The 25,356-nt window shown below is 33.9% G+C and overlaps 3 protein-coding genes and 1 long non-coding RNA gene across 5 annotated transcripts in view; 3 read left to right on the top strand and 1 right to left on the bottom strand.

The window, feature by feature from the left end:
- Positions 1-2,420: 2,420 nt before the first annotated feature.
- On the top strand, positions 2,421-5,644 carry LOC135834334 (transcription elongation factor B polypeptide 3-like). The gene is made up of 9 exons (XM_065348186.1): positions 2,421-2,558; positions 2,680-3,532; positions 3,610-3,746; positions 3,829-4,022; positions 4,111-4,205; positions 4,284-4,483; positions 4,567-4,716; positions 4,814-4,970; positions 5,061-5,644. Exons 1-9 carry the CDS (start codon positions 2,463-2,465, stop codon positions 5,123-5,125), a joined length of 1,947 nt encoding a protein of 648 aa, XP_065204258.1. The 5' UTR covers positions 2,421-2,462; the 3' UTR covers positions 5,126-5,644.
- A 779-nt stretch (positions 5,645-6,423) lies between these two features.
- LOC135834333 (uncharacterized) lies at positions 6,424-9,101 on the bottom strand. Its single transcript, XM_065348185.1, has 2 exons — positions 8,952-9,101; positions 6,424-8,692 (listed from the first exon to the last, which is right to left on the bottom strand). The coding sequence occupies exon 2, from the start codon at positions 8,649-8,651 to the stop codon at positions 6,666-6,668; it is 1,986 nt and encodes a 661-aa protein (XP_065204257.1). The 5' UTR covers positions 8,652-8,692; positions 8,952-9,101; the 3' UTR covers positions 6,424-6,665.
- A 39-nt stretch (positions 9,102-9,140) lies between these two features.
- Positions 9,141-11,188, top strand: LOC135834338 (uncharacterized). The gene is made up of 4 exons (XR_010556650.1): positions 9,141-9,397; positions 9,518-9,597; positions 9,732-10,565; positions 10,656-11,188. It is a non-coding gene; the product is annotated as an uncharacterized LOC135834338 (long non-coding RNA).
- Positions 11,189-15,040: 3,852 nt separating this feature from the next.
- LOC135834330 (serine/threonine-protein kinase unc-51-like) overlaps positions 15,041-25,356 on the top strand; it is a 62,124-nt gene continuing 51,808 nt past the window's right edge. Inside the window, exons 1-11 of one of the 2 annotated variants that reach the window (XM_065348183.1) lie at positions 15,041-15,211; positions 15,282-15,436; positions 15,524-15,612; positions 15,683-15,848; positions 15,925-16,088; positions 16,176-16,274; positions 16,349-16,540; positions 17,515-17,655; positions 17,929-18,079; positions 21,569-21,718; positions 24,243-24,382. In XM_065348183.1, coding sequence (XP_065204255.1) covers positions 15,757-15,848; positions 15,925-16,088; positions 16,176-16,274; positions 16,349-16,497 — 504 coding nt within the window. In that variant the 5' untranslated portion in view covers positions 15,041-15,211; positions 15,282-15,436; positions 15,524-15,612; positions 15,683-15,756 and the 3' untranslated portion in view covers positions 16,498-16,540; positions 17,515-17,655; positions 17,929-18,079; positions 21,569-21,718; positions 24,243-24,382. Of the gene's footprint in view, positions 15,212-15,281; positions 15,437-15,523; positions 15,613-15,682; positions 15,849-15,924; positions 16,089-16,172; positions 16,275-16,348; positions 16,541-17,514; positions 17,656-17,928; positions 18,080-21,568; positions 21,719-24,242; positions 24,383-25,356 lie in introns of both variants that reach the window. The other variant, XM_065348182.1, reaches the window with a different exon arrangement.

Genomic DNA, 25,356 nt, shown 5'->3' with positions numbered 1-25,356 from the left:
GATCGAACAGCGCGACCTCTTCGGCCAATTCAATTCGACACCCTTTCTCACGTATACGTTGGCTCGACAACAAATTTGACTCGAACTCCTCAGAGTACTTGACACCTTCCATGGTGTAACGCCTATTCTCACCGTCATACAAAACTATAGTTCCTTCACGCGTAACGGTCACAAATTGACCCTTTTGAGCCGTACGTACGAGTTCACGAACTTCCCTAGACTCAACGAAATACTCCTCAGAATTGACAAAATGATTTGTCGCTCCACTATCGAGCATAAACACGATTTCATTCGGACCAGGTGAACTGGTATAGGTACCTACTCCACCAGCCATTAGAGCAGTACCGGTGATATTGTTCGGACGACGATTCTGACTGGTATTGTCACCCCACTTCGGACAATTAGCGACGATGTGGCCCATGCCCTTACACCTAAAACAACGAGGAGGGTTAGGATCGTTCGGACCCTTCCAATTCTGATTCGTATTCGTACCAGAGCCCGAGCCAGCCGAGCCTCCGGCCGAATGAGCAGCCTGTTGAACACCACGCTCGCCTTGACCAGTCCCTTGTTGACCCTGAGTTTGCCTAGGCCCGTTGTACGAACCGCTACGACCGTTATAACCACTATAATTTCTACCATTAGGCCCTACGTTACGATTATTATACGGTACAAAATTATTTACACCATTATTATTAACAAAATTACCTCTACTTTGTTTCAGGCGACACTGTCGCGCAAGATGACCAGGTTTATGACAATAGTGGCAGGTAGGACGCGTATCACCGGCAGCCGACATTGCAGAAGATCTCGGCGTAGTAGAAGACGACGACGGAACAGTCGGACAATCAGTACGAAACGCTTCAATGATCGCTTCACGTATTCCAACAGTGCTACCGTTCATCAGCATCGAAGTGCGCGCAGATATTCGTATATTGTTACCATCAGCGTTCTTTGGTAACCCGTTCAACAGCCAAGCAGCTTCATCCGTCTCACCGGTATCGTTACACAGTTTTCGAACCATATCGCAATATTCTTGCGGCGTTTTAAAATGACCCAATTGTATGTTGGCTAGGCGAAGCTTGGCGGCGCATTTCTGGGCGGCAGTCTTGGTACCATAACGTTGCTCGAGCGCGTTCAGAATTTCAAACGGCGTCGTCTGCGTGAACATTTGTGCCAGTTGTTGGGTCATCATCGAGTATATTGTATCGATGGCCTGAGCCCGCTTTTCCAGCGTCTCAGCAGTCGCCGATTCACAGGCCTTGGTCAGGCCTAACGCAGCCAATCGTATCTTCAGCCGGATAATCCAGCTATCGTACCGAACTTCGGCACCATCGAACTGTTGCGAGCGCTCGACTAGGGCAGGTACGTAGGCCATGGTGACTGGTTGAATTTCTTCTTCCTCGTCTTCTCTATTTTGCTGGTCAGCCAGTGCTGAATTTCGCTGACGTCTTTCTTTACGCTTTCTGTTCTTAGCAGCTTTACGGGCGGCTTCAGCTTCCAATTGAGCTCGAGTTTTTACCATTTACTAGGCAAAAATGTATCAGAGCGTAACACGTGCTCGGCCAATCTGCTCAGCGTATCGGACACCAGCCCAGATCACCGAAACAGACGATAAAAACACCTTCGGTCGCGCAAGGCGAAATCGGTCGCGTACAGCGAATAAACGGTCGCGTAAAACAGCGAAATAAATCGGTCGTCTAGGACGATAAATAGTACTTACGTGTTAGGCCTAGCCTATACACCATTTCGGTCACCGCTAGGTGAATAAAACACTAAAACACTCGATAAAAAATAGTTAAAAACGTAGATCGAAACCTAAGCGATGCTACCATGTCGTCGAAAGATCAAATTTAGGTTTAAAATCGCGTATCATAATAAAATACTCCATTTATTTGAAACGTGCACAACGTGCAATTCGTGGAAAAAATAACACATTAAAAACCATACGTTTATTTCAACGTGCAAAACAATATTGAAAAGTCATTTGATATTTGGAACTTTACAAAAGCTCTTAAAAATTAATTACAGCAAGTTTTAAAGCAAAAACGTTAAAGCTAGTAATCCGAAACTAAAACGAAACCAATCGATAACGTTATACTGCCTACCTACTGTATTTCTAAACTACCTATCTAAAACTTATATCGACATCGAATATATCGATTAAAAACGACTCATTTATAACAATTTTATTCAGAAAAAAAATAATGCTGGCGAAAAAGCGAAAACAAAAAGCCAAAAATTTCGAAGTGAAGATCTAGAACAGAACCTTCGATGGTCGATGCTGTGAAAATTTCTTCGAATTTGTTTTGATTTTGTTTCCTTTCTTTCCGTTTCTCAAAATTTGAACAATTTTATTCATTTTGAGCCAATTTATTGTTTTCGATGTAGTTAGTACACGTGTGACTACAGCTTTAGCGAATAATGAAAGTGAATAATCTTCGACCAGTCTAAATTACAGTGAAATGGAGTCGTTATTACGTCGTGATTTGATCAAAACAATTGAACGTTATCAATACAGCATCCAGCATGTAAATCCTCCAGATATAGACCCTCAAAGAGTAAGTACATCTTTAATACGTCTTCATTTAACAAGAAATTCTAACCACGAACTCCTCGTTCGCCATGTTGAGTATCTAATTCCATTATTCGAGTCGACTAAAAGTATTAATTTCTCGACAGGTACTTCATTATCTCCGCAAACTATCCAAACTACCGATAAAATTAGCAGAACTGGAGAAAACCGGGATTGGTAAAACAGTCAACTCTCTACGTAAATATCGAGGTTCGATCGGAGACGAAGCAGGATTACTCGTTGGCAAATGGAAAGCAATAGCTATAAGACAAGTCGTCGAAGAAGACTTAGAATCGTGTAAACAGAACGACGCAGATTCGCTTTCCGATAAGGATTCTCCTAGTAACGAGTATAATTACAAGACGAGTAAATCGAGTAGTACATCGACGAAATTAGATCTAGAAAAAGTACGTCCTGTGAAATCAATTCAAGAAATTACACTAAAACCGATCAAACATAAAACACGTCCAGTTAACGATAGAAAGAGGAGGAGTCGTGCTTCTGATGAAAATAAATTCGAAAGAAACGAAAAGTATGCAAAATTAGAGCCTAGAAGTTGTTCAAAAGATGAAAATTACGCAGACGAACCTATTACGAGAAAGGAACCTGCACGTAAATCTATCAACGTCGAAGATCGGCTCCGCAATAACGATAGAAGCAGTAAGAGACACGAATCACGTGAGGATAATGTGAAAAAACATCACGAATCGAGCAAAAGTAAAGACCATCATACACGTGACTACGATAGAAGTTCTCATTTAGAAAACAATCGTGATCGTACAAATTCGTCGATGAATAAAGAGCACAGTGATGAGGAATACGATTCGATGAAAAACAGTAAATCTAGCTCGAAATATTTATCCAACGAATCTATCGCGAGTCCCATTAATGACTATTGTTCAGATAGCGATGATTATTACGACGATGACGATGATGATGATGAACCCATAAATAGTACTGGTGAGTTATTGATTCGATTGGCTATCTCGTTTTTATTCGAAACGAGCGATTAATGATCTAATTTATTGTATTTCCAGATGAAGATTTTGGTGCTGCTTTACTCGGTATTTCGAAAGCTGTCACGCCGGTCAAAAATAAAAACGCTGCTTCGAAATATTCCAGTAGTATTCCTAGTTCCCCGGGCACTAATTCACCAAGGAATAGTGATAGTGAAGTGAGTACTTGCAATTTGCGTTCAATTTATCTTTCCATTATCGATATTAGACGATTCGTTAATCGCTATCTTATCTTAACAGTTCGATGCATTATCAAGCAGCATAAAGATGGAACCTTTGGATGAAATAGACTTGGATGAATTAGAAGAAGAAGAAGATACCAAAAAATCTAATGAGAATTCGTTAAGCTCGAGAAGATCTCAAAGACTGAAGGAAATATCCAAAGAGGAAGCTCAGAATTCTATGACAATGATGACAACGAGTAAAACTCAAAGGTTTGTCTCGAATTTCATTATCTTGGTCCATTTCTTTACGGTTTTCATTTTGTTCAAACATCGTTTAAATACATTTTTCCACTTCCAGGACTAAAGTATTCTCCGGATGTAAGAGCAAAGTTACGATGAAATGCCCAACTTTATTCGAATTATGTACTAGAGTATTACAGGATAATTTTGACTGTGAGTTGTTGTTGTCTTTTTTTTGCCGGCTCGGTATGTTTCTATTTCTTTTTATGGCCTTAATTATTTCGTTTTCAGATCTCGAGTATACAGGAGGTGTTCCTTACGATGTCTTGAGACCAGTTTTAGAAAAAGTTACTGCGGAACAACTGTATAATTTTGAACAACTGAATCCTTATTTGATCGGCGAAACTGATGAATTATGGGAGTATCACGCTGCGAGACATTTCCGCCGAGCCAAAAGACTGCATTATGAGACATGGAGAGATCTGTATATGGTTAGTATCATTATCATTACAGTTCGTCTGCATTTTCGATGTTTTTATGAATGTATTTTTTCAATTCTGATGATTTTTTTCAGAGATGCGTCGAAGAACGTGATGAGAAATTACAAACAGTAAGAGAAAACATATCGCAATCAATAGCCAATTCGGCGCCAGTTCGTAAAACAAAATTAGCGTACCTCGATACAACACAAGTTAAACCTCCTAGAAATGTGGCCAAAAGTCAGGTACATACAATATAAAGATTCACTTTTTGATCCATTTGATCAACATCACGAGTCATTTTTCCTCTCTCTTCAATACCATTTTGTTTGCTTCTCGAAGGTTAAAAACGGTACTTCTCCCGTGGCAGTGAAAAGACCTCCAAAAGGACCTCAACCATCTCCAGCTGCTGTTCAATCGGTGAAAGAAAGACTAGCTCAACAAAGTCTAGCAGCTCCTCAGGCAGTTACCGTATCATCGAAAAATTCATTAAATATACGTGAGTAGACTAACGATATTTTTTCTATACAAAAAATCCTCGTTTGAATATTTTACGAGTAACTTGTGAATATTCGTCGATTTGTTTCAGTGAAGAAGAAAAAAGCACCTTTGATGATGAAATCGCTGCAATTATTAAAAGGCATGAAACGTTGATATCGTGCGGATAATTTGACGACGAAGATAGATGTTGGTTTTTTAATGTATATAATTTTTATTATTTTTATTATGTTGTTTTTCTTATTTTTATTTACTTCTACTATGTGAGATTTCTGCAACATTGAGGATGAAATTTTAGTGACCCAGCTAGCTAAAAGGTTTTGATTCGAACGAGTCGTATTGATGTGTGAATTCAAAATGTTTTTATGTTTTTCTACATCTGCGTACCATTTAACTAGTTGATCTTTTATTTAATTAATAGTTCCTTGTTATATTGTGGAAAATGTTGATGAGTGTTTTTGAGTTTTTTATATATTCGTTATGAGATCGTGATTTTGTTTTAAATGAATAAGTATTTACGTTTTATTATTATTAGTATCGTTTTAATATCTCTAATTATACCGTCGATATTACCCGAGTTTTTTAAATGCGTGAAAAAGTTAGATTTTGTTTCTCAAGTTTTTATGTTATTTATGTATTCGAATGAACATAAAAATATTTTCTTTTCAAATGTTATTTTTTTTGTACTGTGTAATATTTTTTGACACCAATGACCAAGTCATCAAAAAGCTAATTCTTGTGAAGGAAAGGAGGAAGGTGTATTATTTCTATGATGATGAGGTAATTCAGAAAATTATTATTTTTGTTTAATTTTTACCTATTGTGAGTTTCATTTATTCCTCTTGATGCAATAATGCATCGAGGAGTGTATTCCCAAAAATTCATTTTTTGTTCAATTTTTACTTGTTTGTAAAATTTATTTGTTCCTTTTGATGCGTGGAGGAGTAAATTGCCAAAAATTAATTTTTTGTTTAATTTTTACCGAGGTATTTGTAACTTCTGCGAGTATCATTTGTTATTTTTTTTGATAAATTTTTCCAAAAAAGACCAAGTTCAGGCCATCAATTTTTTAAAAGGAATTTGGTTATTTTTCAGCGTGTGTTTTGAAATGGGGAGGGAAGGGGATTGGTTTGTGATCCATTTTTTCTTCATTTAAGATGTCCCTTGATGTTTATTAGAGCATACAACTTGATATTCAACGTCATTTTTTTGCTTGTCCCAAGTTAAAATCATTGGGGGTACAACTTGGGACAACACATTTTCAAAAAAATATATATCAAGGAGAGGGGGTAGAATTTTTTTAAAATTTGATATTTGAAGTACAAACCACCTTCTAATTTTTGGCACTTGAATAAATGATTTTGGTACATTATATCAAAATGTACAAGATTTCAAAGTGAAAACTGTCCCAAGTTGCTCGATTTTACGGTACCAAAAAAGTTAAAACAACGCTATTTATAATAAATACAAATTTACTTCCAATAGAAAATGCGATATCAAAAACGAAAAGGATGATGATAATAATAACAATAATGAAGGTAACATAATCGTGAATTAGGTATTTTACTTATCGTTGAAAATTTGGGTACCTAATCAGAAAAATAACAGATGAAAAACGAACAATTATTTTTTCATAAGTAAAATACCTAGGTACGTATACTTAATATAAAAACAGCCATAAAATGCAAAACCGTTCTCACTTTGAAGCGAACTCTTCGAACCCATCAAACTTTTTTTTAACCTCCGCGATTTTCTCGGGCGAGGAAAACAACCATTCTAAAAATTTAGCAAGATCTGAGTACACCCGAGTCATACGTCCTCGTCCAAAATACTCCCACGAGTTTATAACGAGTTGCTCTTCGGTATGTGTTACATTTCGAACGATTTCATCGATATTGACAGTTCGTTTAAATTCAGAGATTTTCTCGTCACTTCCTAAACACCATCGCATGAAACTGGCAAAGCTGTCAGTATCAAATTTAAAGTAAAGTTGATCCCCAGTTGACAGGACATTCACCAGATAAGGCGTAAAATGATGTTTAAAAGTGATCGTCGCTTGCTCAGACTTCGCAAATGAGTCGACAAATTGCATCGCTTCCTTAATTTTATTCGTAGCGACATATCTAGCCAGAAGTATCATCGTTCGAGGTGCCAACAAGATCTGATTTTTAAAATCAGCGGCGAGGTCGACATCGTTACAAGCATTCTCGATAAACGTACTCAGCGAATCAATATTTTCGATGAGGTCGATCGTTCTGCCGAAGTCCACACCATCAGTGTTATGGAGAAAATTTATATAATCAGTTAATAACTTGAGCTGTGAAGCGAAAACAATTTGCTTTTCTATTTCGAAGTAACAAAAGTTCCAATATTCGTTCAATTTTTCGAACTCGTACGTTTTCATGTATTGCAAACATATTTGACCTATGTTTTCGTATTTAGATAAATAATTTTTTCTAAACAGAAGCATTTCCGTTTCGTTCTGGCAGCATAAGGTGATAAATCGTTGCAAATCTTCTGTTCTCGTACCGGGCAATATTAAACGCCAATTTTTGTACCAAAAAGTACTTCTGGCTTCGAATGGTGCATCTTTCAGCACACACCATATGAGCCAATTTTCTCTATCAATGCTCCTAAAGTATTCGACATTACTTCTCATGAGTAAAGATTGGTCGAGTAAAACATCTTGTACAGCAATCTGTTTCAAATGATGTGCAGAAGTATTCCAAAAAGTGTAAGAAAAATTCTGGTCCGTCCACATGCCACCGCCGACGCCTTTAACCTGTGTTTTAATAATCTCCCGTACTGCGCGAGTAAAATCTGCAGGGCTTACTTTATGTTTAATATACTCCCATGCTGCTAAAATGCACAAGCATTGCATGTTTCTCCAAGAGTAGTGAGGATCACATGAAGTATTTAATAAAGTACACATGAAATTATTTCCACTTTCAGTCGTTAATGTCATCAATGTTTTCAATTCTTCCTCGCTCAATCTCGCGAGTATATACCTGCAGAATACATGCCCGTTGTATCTGAGTAAATACGCTGCACTTGGTATTCGATTTCCAACTTTCAAACGGTTCCAAAAGTACTCTACTGGTGGCCAATTGTAAAAATTAAGACATTCTAGTTCATTTCCATCGATAGTAGCGTAACCAGACTCGAGGGAGACTCTATGTAGCTGATTTCTTAAACGGCAAATCCAGTAATACAGTAGAGGATCGTTGCGAAAAACAATTTCACTCAGGTCGAAATGTTTTGAGACAGATGGCCAAATTTGTATTATATGATCCTCGAGGCAATATCTACAAGCAATCTTGAACTTCTGGACATCGCTGATTTCTTCACAGAACATAGCTTGTTTCGCGACTCTGTCACAATTTACATTTCCATTAAAATCGCAAACTATACCATCAAAATCAACATCGTCCGTGCCATCGACGGGTCGATTATTCCATGAATGTTCAATGTTATCAAAATATCTTTCGACGATGGGAAGAAGGGTAGATGGTAGATAAGGGAGTTCGCCACGTACTGAAATCGCTTCCGAAGCGTCACTTGAAACATTCTCATTGATAGTTTTACGAAATAATTTCGCTGCAACTGCGATGGATGCAATATCTCTTAGAGCTGGTGGACTTGGAAAAACAAGGTCGTAGATATTGGCCAATACATTAGCCATTTCGAGATCAAATTATTACCATAGACGCAAAAAAAGGAACCCTGGAACACAGATGAATCATTGATTTAATATATGAAAAACAAAATATGGAAATCCGTTCAAAACTGATTATTTTAGAGGGAGTTGATAAGTGAAAATGTGAACACCAATATTTCCAATCCATCTCAAATGATCAGTTTTGAACGGATTTCGATCACAAATGGCTTAAAACGATCGTAAAACGTTCAATTTTTCAAAAATGAGATCATTGTAGCTCATTTTTGCTTTATTTTAGAAATACAGGCTATTTTAGCGACTTACTTTTCGCATGAAAATTGGAAAATTTCAGCTAAACATTTCAACTGAAATATCAGATGAATAATTATGATATTTACTTCATTTCTAAGCTTGAAGTTTCTATTTTCGAAATATCATTAATTTATTTCAAAATATGTCCTAGAAATAGGAGTAAATAGAATTTAAAAAATATGAATTTTTGAAAAAAAAAGTCAATCTCTTATCAGTGGTTCTTCGTTATCTTTTTGAAAGTCTGTACTCCCCTGTACTCCCCCATCCCATGTGATTTGGATTTATCAAACAAATTTGCATGTATATTATTCATTTTAGCATCTAAAAAATGCTTATATCATGGGTTTGAAATTGAATACAGCTCGATTTATTATAAAATTCGTCGCAAAATTGAAAAGTGATGATGTAAAAATTACACATTATCAACGACACCAGGTGGAATTTTTATTTAATAATCTGTAAGTAATTTATGATTTTCATGATTTGATACTTTATTCAACAAATTTGTAGGAAACTGAGGAAACTTGATTATGATTTGATACTATATAATCTACCAAGCCATAATGTTTTTTAAATAGGTGTGACCTGGCAAAATTTAAGCTTGGGTTAACTATCCCATATCAACTGGAATCATTGAAACCTCAGTTGGAAGATGAAGGTATGTATGTTTTCAATACTGAGAGATATCGGATTTTTCCCAAGGAACACCATAACATGCGGTTAATCGTTCACGGTGCTTCATTTTTGAAATAGTTGATATTATGTACTATTATTTTGCTTATGTCCCTACAGCATTATCACCAGAGATGAAAATTCAATTTGCTGACAAGTTTCAGAAGTATATGCGAATGTTTATTTCACATGGCATCATAATTGAGTGGCAGATAGAATTCTATTGTGAATTATTATGCATTAGATGTGGGTTCGATGTTAAAGAAGCTTTTTTGTGGTTAAAGTGTGGTGATTAGGTTAAAAAAAAGTTTCTGTTTGTAAATTATGTGTGATATATTGATAGTAATAAGATGTCACCTAATCCTGCATGCATGTTTGTTTAATTAGTTGAATGATTCAAGTATTTTTTTATTCGAATTTGATTTGATTACATTTTTGAAAAGGTTCAGTATGAATGTTGTTCTTCATTTTAAAAGTATTGCAGCTACGAACTAGTACGGTGTTTCATTTTTGAATGTGAATGTGCGATTGAGTGAAAGTAAGAGAGTGAAGTAGGTATGAGGCAATTTCGGTATTTTTAAAATGATCGTAAAGTTGAATGATCTATGTTTTTCATCGAGTAACACATCATGATCGATGGCAGTTACGTTTTTGATAAATTTTGAAATTGAAAAAAAAATGAAAAAACCTTAAGTAGGCCAGTCATGAAAGAAATTTTTACAGAAAAAATGAATATCAAACAGATCTTTCTCACAAGGGAAGCCCCCCACATGATAATATCTGATTTGAATGAAACTTAGACCGTTGGTAAGAGGACCTCAAGGTTAAAAAGACCTCCAAAAGGACCCCAACCATCTCCAGCTGCTGTTCAATCAGTGAAAGAAAGACTAGCTCAACAAAGTCTAGCAGCTCCTCCGGCAGTTACCGTATCATCGGAAAATTCATTGAATATACGTGAATAGACTAATGATATTTTTTCTATTAAAAAAATCCTCGTTTGAATATTTTACGAGTAACTTGTGAATATTCTTCGATTTGTTTCAGTGAAAAAGAAAAAAGCTCCTTTGATGATGAATCGCTGCAATTATTAAAAGGCATGAAACGTTGAAATCGTGCGGATAATTTGACTACGAAGATAGATGTTAGTTTTTAATGTATATAATTTTTATTATGTTGTTTTTCTTATTTTTATTTACTCTTACAATGTGAGATTTCTGCAACATTGAGGATGAAATTTTAGTGACCTACCTAGCTAAAAAGGTTTGATTCGAACAAGTCGTATTGATGTGTGAATTCAAAATGTTATTTATGTTTTTCTACATCTGCGCATCATTTAACTAGTTGATCTTTTTTTTATTAATAGTTCCTTGTTATATTGTGGAAAATGTTGATGAGTGTTTTTGAGTTTTTTATATGTTCGTTATGAGATCGTGATTTTGTTTTAAATAAATAAGTACATACTTACGTTTTATTATTATTAGTATCGTTAGTACCTATCTCTTTAATATCTAATCATACCGTCGATATTATCCAAGTTTTTTAAATGCGTGAAAAAGTTAGATTTTGTTTTTCAAGTTTTTATGTTATTTATGTATTCGAATGAACATAAAAATATTTTCTTTTCAAATGTTATTTTTTTTTGTACTGTGTAATATTTTTTTGACACCGAGTTATTAGATTTTTTGTAGCTACATTGTCAAAAACAACGGAATAACATGCACTCTCTGAGAAATTGTCAGAAAATTAAATTTATCTACACCGAATCATAAACGTTTTTCAATATTCAATGCAGAGAAAATCAATCTACCTACCCATTAGATAGAGTAAAATTTATCATACCATCCTGTATTTCCGAACACGCACGAGTAAATACGAAGAGAAACATACCTACTTCTTCATTTCGGACATCTTTTTAATTTCCAGCTACCAAATGAACACGCAAAACTGATCCATCACTCGTACAAGTACAAATAAAAATTTACACTTAAAAATGAAACAAACATTATTAAAGAACCAAAAAAAAATCATAATGCTGTAATCTATCTTTGAAAGTTGCTATTATATTTTGTCTACTTACAGCGTCCTGTCTCTTCTTCGAATGGATTTTACCAATTTTATAAATTCATCCCGAAAGCTACCTACCTATATAAAGATTACATCTTTGATCCACTGTAACAAGTTTCTACTAAAATTTCAAATTCTTTAGTAGATACTTAAATTTTCGTCTTGTGAATGGAAGAATATGTATAGTACTCACTTTCTCAATAGTATGATGATTTATAGAAGTATCAAATGCTCTCGAAATTTTGTATCTGCGTAAAATCCAGTTCATTTTTCAACTAAGTAACGATGTCAACGTCAATCTGACAAGTTTCTCTATAAGCCGATTTCACTTAGAACTATATCAACTCTACAATTGGAAATTTAAGATTATTCAGACCTAAAATAATAGGTAATCTGCTGAAGCTATTTCCCAAATGAAATTACTCACTTGTCCTACACAATCGAATGTATCCAAGGCTTCGCTACATCAACTTCCCGATACTCGAAATATTTAACAATAATTTCCAGCTAGAATGCAACAATTTCAGCGTGATTTTACTATACTTCAATCAAAGGTGAGATAAATACGCACGGTGATACCAAGTTTTCTTCAAACATGAGTACCTAGTATCATATAACGTTTGTTCTTATAACTTTTATAATAAAGGAAGTTGGAAACGGATGCATAAAGATGATTCACTCTCTCTTGAAATTTTCTAAATCCTTCCAAAGTACTTACCACATTTCTCTTTGAAACTATCTATGAACTGAGGAACAAGAGCAATAGATACCTAATCTTTATTATATTTAACCGGATCAATAAAATGCCACAAAAAAGTTCCTTAGGTATTAAAAAAATTAAAACACACGAAACATGGAAATAAACATCGAACGATACACTCTTATGATATATTAGCTGCTTTGCGTACTTCTACGGCAGCATGAGTCTTCAAACGATTCGCCAAAGCTTTACTGCACAAGTTACAAAGGAATGGGCGTTCGCCGATATTGGTTCTTCGATCATTCCAATTTACTTTCGGCTGGAAACGCTTTACCGCAGGTAATCGCACGGGAACACACCGAAATGTAGGTATATGGTACCTACGTAAATGAAAGGCGAGATCCCAACGAGTAGTGAAACGCTGATCGTATTTATCGCAGGAATATCATTTAATTCATTATGGTCATATGGTCGTACTGAACTGTCTCTAGCCAGATGAGCATTCAATCGATCACGTCTGAAGAATATATAGGTACGTGGTTTAGGTACTGCAAACGTTCCATTCGAAATCACGATTGATTTTTCTTGACTAGGTAGCGAAACGGAAGCATCATCTTGACATTTTAATCCTACTGTAAGAAGAATAGAATGAGATCTCGCGAAGATATACCATCTGGAACGATTACACAAGGAAGTAGGTATATTATCATTAATGTCCTGAAACCTGTTCACGTATCTAAAACGATTCCTTAATTGTAAATTCGGTCGTTGTTGGACTGAATATTGGTTTGATGTTGCAGCACGAAGTTGAACTATACTTGTTGGTATTGCTTACATTGATAAAACACTTGGTTTTGTGTTTCAGGTAGGAAAACTTGACGTATTGATCGCTTTCAGAGATTCCTGCTGGTTCGTGTTTTACATCATTCCACAACGATTCTTGTTCAACTTGCAGCCACGAAAAGTCCTACAAATACAAACGATCACTTAAAGAATTCAGAATTCGGTAATTGTCAAATTACATTGAAAACAAACTCACCAATTTCTTGGTCAATAAGTTATCATCCATAACATGTATCCGAGGACCTGTGAGCTAAACGACTATGTAATTTGTAATGCAGCTTCGAATTTGCAATCTGCACCTGCATCTAATGACATTTTGATTAACGATGAACGATGAACATTTCATTGCAAACGAAGTGGATATTTGCATCGCAGGGTAAGTTAGAAAATAGGTACTTTTCCGACCGAGCATTGGAATTTCATTTTCATACCATTCTTCAGTTGAAAGTTGAAACTTCCAAGTTCCAAAATCCAAATTCCAAACTTCATGAAACCAAACTTCATAAATTTGGCAAAATCGCCTGCAAATGACTAATCGTTAGCCGCCGCAAAACTGGATTTTACTCCGACCAATGAAAACGCATTCCCCACACACAAATAAAGGATATAGTAAGGATAGCAAACTTACAATTTTTATTGAAAATAGATTCAAACTGCCTAATTTCGCTATTTCGTGTGATATTAATTTATTGTTTCAATTATTATTCATTACAAATGACTAATGAGTAATTTTTCTATGCAGTACCTACCTACCTATGCAATCATGTCATTTCATTTATTATAAATAATTGATAATTTGATAACTGCAGCAACTAGCAAATCTTGCTCGCGATATTACAACTCATTTCAAAAATTTTCAGATAATTCTTCAATCTGAAAAGAATAAATTTTGATCTACGTACATTTTGCAAATATGAATGATCACTCTGATCTAGAAATCGATTAGATTAGAATGAATTGACTTTTCAAAATGCCGAAGGGCTTATGGTAAAAAATGATTTGTATTCTCACTCTCTTATTACATATATTTCCTTCTCATTACTTATTTTGTTTTTTCTCGTCATCTAATTCTAAAGTAGTACAAGTAGTTTTTCAGTTCTCAAAATTTCTAATTAATAATAGGTACGTATTCTCCTTTCTAGACCTGGAAATCAGTCTACTGTGGAAAATCAACTCAGAAAATGTTGAGTAAAATTCCAGATAACTGAGATAACTAAATAAATATTCATCAAAGAAGTTCGTGAATCGGTTATGAACGTTTATCTCACTCTCCTTTTTTATTTTTTCACAATTCTAAAATTGAAGATTGAAATTTACAAAAATAACACACAACACTCACAACAGTGTTATCACAGTTTGAGTGGGAGGTTATGGAAACATAAAACACGTTTTCATTGGTCGGAGTAAAATCCAATTTTGCGGCGGCTAACGATTAGTCTGCAAATGAAAACCAAACAGCTGATTGCAATATCTAGACCCAGTACAAAGATTTATGACCAAAAATCGTTTTTTCAACAAAATCCGAGAAAAAAATTATTGAAAAAGTAAATATTTTGCGATAAATTTAGTTTAAATATTTAATTTTACAATATTACGCCATAATTTACATGTTAACGTAAAAAAAAAATGAATCGAAATAATTTGTTTTTTGACATTTTGTCATCATGGTGCATAAGCCCAATTGACAAATTTGAAGTTTGGCACCAACATAATAATTTTACTGCATTCTCATTGGTTGCTTGTTTCCCCCAACTTTTGCAATTTGCAGCCATGACGGCTCCTGTTTCCGGTTCCCACTTCAAATTTAGTCGGTTTTTTGCATTGCTCCCAGAAGGTACCTGCGTCGCTTGTGGTCCCGTTTTCGCGCTTTTTAATCCATCCTGCTCTTGTGCGCTTTTTATATTTTGAGCTCATGTTTGTAATTTATCGTTTCTTCGTTTCAGTTTAATAATGACTTGGTAAAAATATCATAGATTGTTCACCAGACAGCTAGGTATGTAAAATCGGTCATTTTCTTGTGTTTTAATGCCATTCCATTGATGACTCGATTCTTAATTCTATAGCTGGTGCGATGCGAGCCTTGAACGCTAAAGGAAGGAATAGTGCATAGAGATTTGAACCGCAGAATATCTTGTTGAAATTCGATCCAAAGTTTACTGCATGTGATAGAAAAGATTCTAGGATGTATTCGAGACCGGAAAAGTCATATTGAAAATAGGTAAAGAAGACGTTCTGATTTCGGTTATGTTTTATTCGATGAATTATTGTACTCGTAACTAAGTATAATGTGAATACCTATTTGAAGTTGTAGGTGGTGTAGCTCATTTCGGATTTGCCCGAGTTTTAATGGACGGAGTAATGGCTGCTACGATGCGTGGATCTCCTACATGCACGGTAAAATAAGCTCATTTATCTTTAGGCTAGTTTTCAGTTTAATTTTGACCAAGTTTACGTTGAATTTAAGGCACCGGAAATAATAATGTCACGAAAATACGATGCCAAAGCTGACTTGTGAAGTTTAAGAACAATAATGTATCAATGTTTGCTGAGTTACGTTCCTTTCAGTGCAACTATACTACTGCTGCAGGTTTGAAGAATATTTACGAGAAGAGCGAAAATCTTGTACCTAGGTAAGTACTCGTTGTTCAGTATTGGGTGTTTAATGTGTTTTATTCAGCGTTTTAATATTATATTTATTGTTGACAGTTTCTTGGAAAGCGTATCATCTGATTTGAGAGATCTGCTGACTCGTCTTCGAAAACGTAACTCATCCGATAGAATATTTTTCGAAGATTACTTCAATCATCCACATTTGATAAAGAGATCATCTCCGATGCGTCCCAAACCGCTTCCCAGTCCTCGTGAAATGAGTAAGATTTAGAATCAAACAAGTTGAAACATGATACCTACTTGATTTCTTCACGAAAGTAATATCTCGATTTGTCTCATTCCAGCAGAGCTAAGCAATTACATCGAAGTTCGAGATGAAAAGAAACCTAGCGCTTTACCCAAACCAACCAAATGTAACCAGTTGAAAATTTTCAATAATAGATTCAGTGAGCTATTTGACATTTGTTAGAATTACCTATACGTATCGATTGGTCTATTGAAATGTTTGTTTTTTCTATAGGTTTCAATATTTTTATTAGTTCTGAAACATCGGATGATTTTGTCCTGGTACCTGCTGCTAATTTACCAATTGATGAACAGTGTTGTGAAATGAATTCTAGTCCGCCTATATGCCCGTCGACTCTATCCAATACAGATACCAAAAAATAGCTCATCACCGAAGAAAGTATAGTGGTAACTTTGAACTGGACGTGTAAGTGTTCGATTATTATATAATTACTATTTACTGTTCAAAATTATTCAAACACATTTGGCACCGGTAATTTTGTTATGTGTGGTGTAAAATTTCGTGTAGGAAAACTGAGCACATCGCTCGTTATTTGATAGCGTGTAGATCGTTTGTATTTGTACGTGTGTGTGAGTGTGTGTTTAAATTGCTTATTTTGTGCACGTATCATTCTCAAGAGATGGCTGAGTCATTGCGTCTGTAGGATTTTCATTTTCAAATTTCAGCGAGTTCAGAGTTGAACGAAAACAAAATTCCGGCGTCCGGACGAGCGGGGAAGGAAGGCTCTACGCTCTAGCTAGCCTGTCAGTGACTTCACAACCCCCCCCCCCTCCTTGTAAGTTCTCCGGGTTATCGCCTTTCTACACTTTTCGAGTTCTCCTTCGGCATCGTCTTTCTTTTGTAATCGTTATCGCCGATCCTGAAAGGTTTAGGTTTGAATCATTTTTTTTTCACCACCACCACTAACGCTCGCTCGTTTCGTCACTATGACTCATGCATTGTTTAGGTTTTCTTTCGCTTTTTTCAACTTTCGAGGTTACTTTTGCGTTGGAGTTCGAGTGATATTTAGATGTTGGATTAATTGTTGTCAAATCTGTGGGATAATGTCAATCGAATGTTACGATAGTGAATGAGTGATTTTGGGCACTACTGATGGCAGTTTCTTGATTTTCATGTTTGTTTGCTTTCGGAATTCGATTAGTTCAGTTTTGATTAATTCATGTTTTTGTTTCGGTTGTCGGATTAATATTTAAGATACCTATATATAATAAAATCTGTCATACGTGAATCAAATGTGCAATTTTGAACGAATATTTTTACCCACGTTGACGCCTATTTCGTTCGTGATTTCTTGTATTATTTCTAATACTTCACGTACACATTTTTTCGTTTTACTGGTTCGATCTTAATTAGGTAATGGTCGTTTTTTTTTTTTGCAGTTGATGGGTTGAGCACTTCAGCTTTACGATCGAAAGTATATTTCGCACTTTTTCGAAAAGACGTGATCAAGTCCTCTATTCAACCTGTCGCGACTCGTTGGTGATGGTAATACTTGAAAAAATGAACGATTTTTTGTTAGGGTGAGTTGATTGATTTTTATTTTAATTAATTGATATTCGCGTTGATGTTCATGTTATATAGTTCTGTTGTTCAGTTGTAATCGAATATTCGATTAATTTGTGTACGTCAAATCTGTGGTAGGTATACCTACATGAAACAAACGTTAGAATAATTTGAATGAATATTTTTACCAACATTGAAATTTACGTGTATTTTGTTCGTGATTCGTGTATCTCGGCCGATTTCACGGTTACATTTCTTGTCCGATTGATGTTTTTGTTTTCTTGATGCAGGCGATGATTTCGGAATTATGATGAGAAATGTTTCGCATCTTTCCAAGTTTAGACTTGATCAGTTCTTTGGGCTCTGTGGAAACCTGTCGCGACTTATATGATGATGAGTAACAGGTGCATACCTGAAAAGTTGAACGACTGTTTTTTTGGGGTGAGTTATGGTATTAGGATTATTTTCATCAATTACCTATTGATATTCACGTTGATGTTCTAATTATAAGTAGTTCTCTTGTTGTAATCGAATATTCGATTAGTTTGTGTACGTCAAATCTGTGGTACCTATATAAAACAAACTTTAAAATAATTTGAATGAATGTTTTTACCAACATTGACATTTATGTGTATTTTGTTCGTGATTCGTGTATCTCGGCCGATTTCACAGTTACATTTTACTGTCCGATTGATTTTATCTTAATGATTTCAATAAGATTTGATCAATTTTGGATAGTTTTCGATAATCTGAACGATTTTTGTTAGATTTTACTCGTGAAGTTTGGTTGTAGGTAATTTTCGCTGAAGGCTGTGGTTGTAGGTAATTTTCGCTGAAGGCTGAAGGTTTACGTGTAGGTAATGAGTACCTACCTACCTTTTATGGTTCGTTTTTGAAACTTTGAAAAGCTCGAAATGTTACCATTGAGCTCAATTCTTTTTTTACTCCAAAAACTCGTTGAAGTTTTGATTAAAGGTGATAAATATCAAACGCTTAGTATTACTGACTTCCTGCACCATTTGTAAATATTGTAATTATTGTAAATTAGGTATGTTTGACGAATTTACAAAAATGCAGGGTCGCCAAGCCGGTTTCGCGTGCCCGTTAGTTATTGAAATTTTGATTTTGATTTTTTTAAAGCCGGAAAGTTGTATGAAAAACACGAATTTTTGATTTTGAATTCGAATCCGGATTTTTATTACTTGAATAATAGCTAATGTTGATTGTATTCAAATGAAATTTCTTACGTTTTGATTTGAATGATCACTTTTGATCAAGTCTTATAAATTCTTGATGGTTCTGTTACGTTGCACAACTGTTCATTCAATTTCCGTGATTGATTTCATTAATTGTTTAGTAAATTTTCGACTTTATGTTATCGAAATTTCGATATTTTATGGCGTCGTTGTGTTTCTTGTTCCCTTCAGTCCTCCACTTCCAGATACAAGCCCCTTGGTTGGAGTTGAGAATTTCAATTTTTCTCCTGTGCAGAATTTTTTCGTGATGATTTTTCGTGGCGATACGATGATTTTTTTTTTATTATTGAATTCTTGTATAGTTTTTGTAGAGCATTTGACAAATTATTTTTTTCATTGTATTTTTTGATGACTTTTTTTGGTAGATAGATTTTTAGAATGAATTTTCCTATGATGATTTAGGAATCTCATTTTTTGAAATCCAGTTTGGGAGTTTTCGTGATTTCAAAGAAATTTTTTCGCGATGATTCTAAATGAATTTTTCTAGGTGATTTCGGGTGAATTTTTTTTCATGGTGATTTAGAATACATTTTTCCGGATGGATTCGAAATTGACTTCAAGTAATAATCGAGAATTTCCTTCTTTTTTTTCATTACTTTAAAATTGCTTTGTGATGATTGCTTACTTTTCCAAAAATTTTGGTTACGTAAGTTTATTTTTTTATTTTTGAAAAAAATTGAGTACGAGCCTCTCTACCAACGTGAAGGATATTTTGAATAATCTTTGATTTTTTTTTTTTTTGAAAAACTTTGACGATATTTTTGATTGGTTTATATTTCATGTTTCGAAACTTCGTACGTTTGCAGCATAAGCAGGGATTGTACTCGGTTACTTTTTAAGTAACCAACTTACTAAAGTTACTAATAGTAACTTTTGGTTACTTTTTTAAAATGTTGGTCACTAAAAGTTACTTTTTCCAAGTTTTTTCACAAGTTTCCTTTGAATTTAATTTTTTTTAGTTCTGATTTGAAATGTACTTAGAGGTTTTCCAATTGCGATAGGTATTATCATTTTTGAATTTCTCGATGGTTTTTAGTGGATTTTCTTCTGTCTTGATTGATTTTTATATCTTGAATTTTGGTGGTGATTTTTTTCCAAAATAATTTTTCCATGATTTTGCTCTGAATTTTGATGATTTTCCCCTGAATTTTTGCCGAATTTCATCACCTTGAATTCTCGTGATTTTTCCATAAAAATTTTTCCTCAAGCTTGTGTGATTTTATTGCTCAAATAGTCGGGATTTCTCCTTATATTTCGGTTCGATGGCTTTTTTGAATTTTTTTCTTCACCAGTTTTCTTTTGAATTTTTGTAGATTTTTCCCTATTCTGACGGGTATGATTTTTTTTGAATTTTCGGGAGTTCTCTTTTTCTTAATTTTTCGATAACTTCTCAAAATTTCAATTTTTTTTCTCTTTTCAAATTTTGGCGAAGTTTCTACATTTTTGAATGATTTCTTTAACTTTGTATTTTCACGATTCTGTAGTTTTGTCCAAAATTTATTGTGGTCATTTTTTGCCTGAATGTTGACCGCATTTTTTTTCATTTCAACAGTTTTTTTTGAGTTTCGTGCTTTAAAAAACAAAGTGACTTTTTTGCTCACATTTCTTGTGGATTGTGATTTTTCTTTTTCCAAAAATCATAACTTCCTTCAAATTTTGATCTTCTTTTTCACGAAGGGAGGGAATCTTCTTCAAAATTTGATGACTTTGTTTTTTTTTGTGTATTTTCACCTTTTGTAGTGGATTTTTCTGCATCTTGATGTATCTTTTATTCGTTGAATCCCTCTCTCTCTTTGAACAATTTTTTTTTCTCTGAACTGAATTTTCGAAGGATTTCCATTTTCATCATTTCCATAATTTTGTTTTGAATTTCATTGATTCGTTTTTCTGCCTATTTTTGTTCTGAATTTCGGCGAAACCTTTTTTCTAGAATTTTCGAGATTTTTAATAACTTTTCCTCCTAATTTAGTCCCAAATGTTGAAAATTTTTGCAGAATTCCCCTGTTTACAGATTTTTTTCGAGTTTTTTTGGACTTTGAGACTTGATGATTTTATTTGGAATTTTTTTGAGGATTTCTTCAAGTTTTATTGTTTTGAATTCTCATAGATTCTATTTTCCAATTTTTCGACGATTTTCCTTCATGAGTTTTTTTTTTCAATTCTTGCGATGTTTTTTCTTAAATTTCAGTGCTTTTTACCTTAATAAAATTTGGGGAAGTTTTTCTAGGCACTTCTAATCAAATCCATAATATTATTTTCATGCGATCTTTTTGTATTTTAATCTACGAGTTACTTTTGAAATGTTGATACGCTGTTTCGAGCTTTTGTTAGGTTTTTTTTCAAAAAATGGTTGGTATTTGAATTTTGATGTTTTTTTCTGTGTTTTTTGAAAAAACTGCTATCGAAATTTTCATAAACGTTTTGTTTTTTTTTTGTAATCTAAAATCAAATGTAATTTTTTGATTTTGAATGCATTGAAGTTCTTTGGTTGCCACTTTTTTTTACATTTACATTTTTTGGTTACTTTTTGGTTACTTTTTCCCGCTTTTTTGGTTACTAAAGTTACTTTTTTTGAGAAAAATTTGAGTACAATCCCTGTTAATAATTCACGTACACATTTTTTTGGTTTACATGGTTCGATCTTAATAGTAATGTTTGTGTTTTTTTTGTGCAGTTGATGAGTTGAGCTTTACAATCGAAAGTACCTACATACATATGTTTCGCACATTTTCAAGAAGATGTGATCAAGTCCCCTATTCAACCTGTCGCGACTTGCATGGTGATGAGTATTACTTACTTGAAAAAATGAACGATTTTTGTTACGGTGAGTTGATTGATTTATTTTCATTAATTGATATTCGCGTTGATGTTCATGTTATAGTTCTCTTGTACTTGAATATTCGATTAATTTGTTGAAGTTTGATTGAAGGCATGATAAATATCGAACGTTTTGTATTACTCTGACTTCCTGCAGCTTTTGTATGTAATTATTGTAAAGTTTGTTGATGAATTTACAGAAATGCAGGGTCTCCAAGTCGGTTTTGATTTTTTTAAAGCTGGAAAGATGTACTTATGAAAAACACGCGAATTTTTGATTTTGAATTCAATTTCGGATTTTTATTACTTGATAGCTAATGTTGATTGGTTTCGAATGAAATTTCTTATGTACATTTTGATTTGAATGATCAGTTCTTATCTAGTTTTGGTGGTTCTGTATAGTTACGTTGGACAACAGAACTGTTCAATTTTCTACTTTATATTGTGGAAATTTCGATATTTTATGGGGTCGTCGTGTGTTTTTTGTTCCCTTGAGTCCTCCACTTCCAGATACGAGCCCGTTGGTTGGAGTTGAGGATTTCAATTTTTCTCCTGTGCAGAATTTTTTCGTGGATGATTTCAAATAATAATTTTTTTGAGTGTTTTAATCTGAATTTTTCGTGGCGATACGATGATTTTTTTTTCATTATTATTGAATTCTTGTATAGTTTTTGTAGAGCATTTTGACAAATTATTTTTTTCTTTGTATTTTTAGATTACGTTTTCCTATGATGATTTAGAAATCTCATTTTTTGAAATCCAGTTTGGGAGTTTTCGTGATTTCAAAGAAATTTTTTCGCGATGATTCTAAATGAATTTTTCTAGGTGATTTCGGGTGAATTTTTTTCATGGTGATTTAGAATACATTTTTCCGGATGGATTCGAAATTGACTTCAAGTAATGATCGAGAATTTCCTTCTTTTTTTTTATAACTTAGAAATGGCTTTGTGATGATTGCTTACTTTTTCAAAATTTTTGGTTACGTATTTATTTATTTAAAAAAAAATTGAGTACGAGCCTCTCTACCAACGCAACGTGAAAGATACTTTGAATAATTTTTGAATTTTTTTTGTGAAAAATTGGTTTATACTTATTTTGTTTCCAAACTTCGTACGTTTGCAGCATAAGTAAATAGGCAGGATACTTGTTTTTTCGTGTTTTTTTTTCTCGTTTCATCCAAAATTTGAAATTTGTGCTTTTGAAGCTGTAGCAGATAACGAACCCTTTTCAACAAAAAATTTTGAATCGTGATTTAAACTGAATACTTCTTTGTACGTAGGGTATGAAAGACTCGAAATTGGCATGGCGCATGGCTGGAAAATAGATCCGGAAAATAATTTCCAAAAATGAGTGGACACCCTGTAGAAAAGAAGTTAAAATCGTTTCAAATTTTGTCAACAATATCTGGTTAGTCGGACGATCCTTTCACAGCTGAAATGAAGAAATGCAGCTACGAAATGCTTGAAATTGCACGATGAAGTTCCAATTTTTCAAATTTTAAGAAATTTAAACCCCCTTCCCTTTGAAGTGTCTTCGAGGTCTTCAGATTATGCGTTTTAATTTTTTGATCAAGACATTTTAATAATGCGATTGTAGATGAATCCCCTCAAATGTGTTTTTATCCATTTTTTTTTTTTTTTTAATTACGTAAGTAAGTATGTTTTGGTTTTGGGGTTGAAGGAATGCATATGATGCCACCGTGTTGAAATAAAATTACTGAAATATTAATTCCTAATATTTCGGGACCATTTGACACCCCATACCGCTCTTCGCTTGGACTAATTTATGTATTTCTTGTTTTCAATTAGAAAAATTCACTTTTAGACCGCCAAAAATCCAAAACAGAAAATGATTCTGTTAATGCTTATAAAGTCATAATATAAATTTATCAATCCGGAAAATTAGAGAATTTTTTCCTTGTATCAGTAAGCAAATTTTCCATCGAACCTCCTCCTCTCAAAAAACTTCTACGAGTATGCAGTTTCGTCTCTAGTAATGGGACAAGGCTACTTTTAGGCCCACTGCTAGCCGCTTGGAGATTGGTAAATCGCAAAAATTACGATTTCTCGTGAACTTTGTTGCACTTTTTCACCTTTTAATTTTTTTTTACTCAAAGCTCGATTTTTTCGAGAATACCGCACCCTTTGTTGAATTTCATTTCGAGCGAATAGTTAAATTTCAATGTCTGATGTCATTTCCGATATTTATTGCGTCATCCCCGAAAAAATAGAAATTTTCGAATTGTATGTTATCTCGTTTCTAGCGCGCCAAGTTGCGCACTCGCGTGGTTTCACATTTTATACATAGAAGGAACCTTTATCGCCATTGCTAAAAGAGGTATGAGTCAGATGACTCATGCTGACTCATACCGACGCCATATGCATATTTTAGCATGTTCTTTCGATCTAGCTGTGTCTGGTTGAGTTGGGATCCCTTTCCCTCTTGATAACATACCCTATTTTATTTTTTTAAAATTTATTTTGCAATGCAATGATTAGAACTAATTTGTATTTTTTTCTCGTATGTTTCAGGCGTTGTTTATTTTGCATTTGTCTTCGTGAAAATCGCCGAGTCTTGACGTACCTGAAGAAGAGAATTTTATAAATCACAAGATGGCGACGATGCTGTTGGAGAAATTTCCTTGGCAGCTTTTCTACATTCATTGTTTGTGGTAAGTTGCGCATTAGCGCATTACAAATTGTTGAATGGATTTTTTTTTACGGTGATTTGAAATAAGTAGGTACTTGAAACTTTTTTGGTGCAATTTTTTTGTTGGTGATTCAGAATTTGATTGTTTTTAAAATTTACTTACTTTGAAATTGTCTCGTGACAATTTAACGTGAATTTTTCTATTGGTTACTTTTTAAAAATGTTGGTTTCTAAACGTGAATTTCTCTATTGGTTACTTTTTTAAAATGTTGGTTTCTAAAAGTTACTTTTTCCAAGTTTTTTCACAGATTTCCTTTTTTTCAAAATTTTATCCAAAATTCTTCGAAAAAAATTTGATTTTATTTAAATGGCATCATCGCTTTTTCAGCGTTACGAATTTTTTTTTTTTTCAGTTTTGATGATTTTTCTTTTGAAATGTACTTGGAGGTTTTTTAATTTCGTTTTTTAGTGAATTTTTTCCTGTTTCGATTGATTTTTACATCTTGAATTTTGATGGTGATTTTTTTTTCATGAAAATTTTCCCTCGAGCTTGTTTGATTTTATTGCTTAAATAGTCGGGATTTCTCCTTAATTCAGTTCGATGGTTTTTTTTTGAATTTTGCGATTTTTTTTCTTTGTCAATTTTACGAGTTATGTTTTGAATTTTCGCGAGTTCTCTTTTTTCAAGTTTTTCAAAGATTTTCTCGGAATTCTTCATCATTTCCATACATTTTGTTTCGAATATAATCGATTCATTTTTCTGTCTGAGTTTTTGTTCTCAATTTCGGCGATACCTTTTTTCTTGAATTTTTGAGATTTTTAAAATAAAACTTTCTCCCAATTTAGCCTCAAATTTGAGTAATTTTTTCTGCCTAAATTTTTGCGGAATTCCCCTGTTCACAGATTTTTTCGAGTTTTTTGAACTTAAGACTTGATGGTTTTATTTAGAATTTTTTGGTCAAGTTTTATTCTTTCGAATTCTCGCAGATTTTATTT

The sequence above is a fragment of the Planococcus citri genome, chromosome 2 (genome assembly GCF_950023065.1).
Source record: "Planococcus citri chromosome 2, ihPlaCitr1.1, whole genome shotgun sequence".
Lineage (NCBI taxonomy): Eukaryota > Metazoa > Arthropoda > Insecta > Hemiptera > Pseudococcidae > Planococcus > Planococcus citri.
Note: the sequence above shows the minus strand (reverse complement) of the source record. Positions and strands in the feature narration are given on the sequence as shown.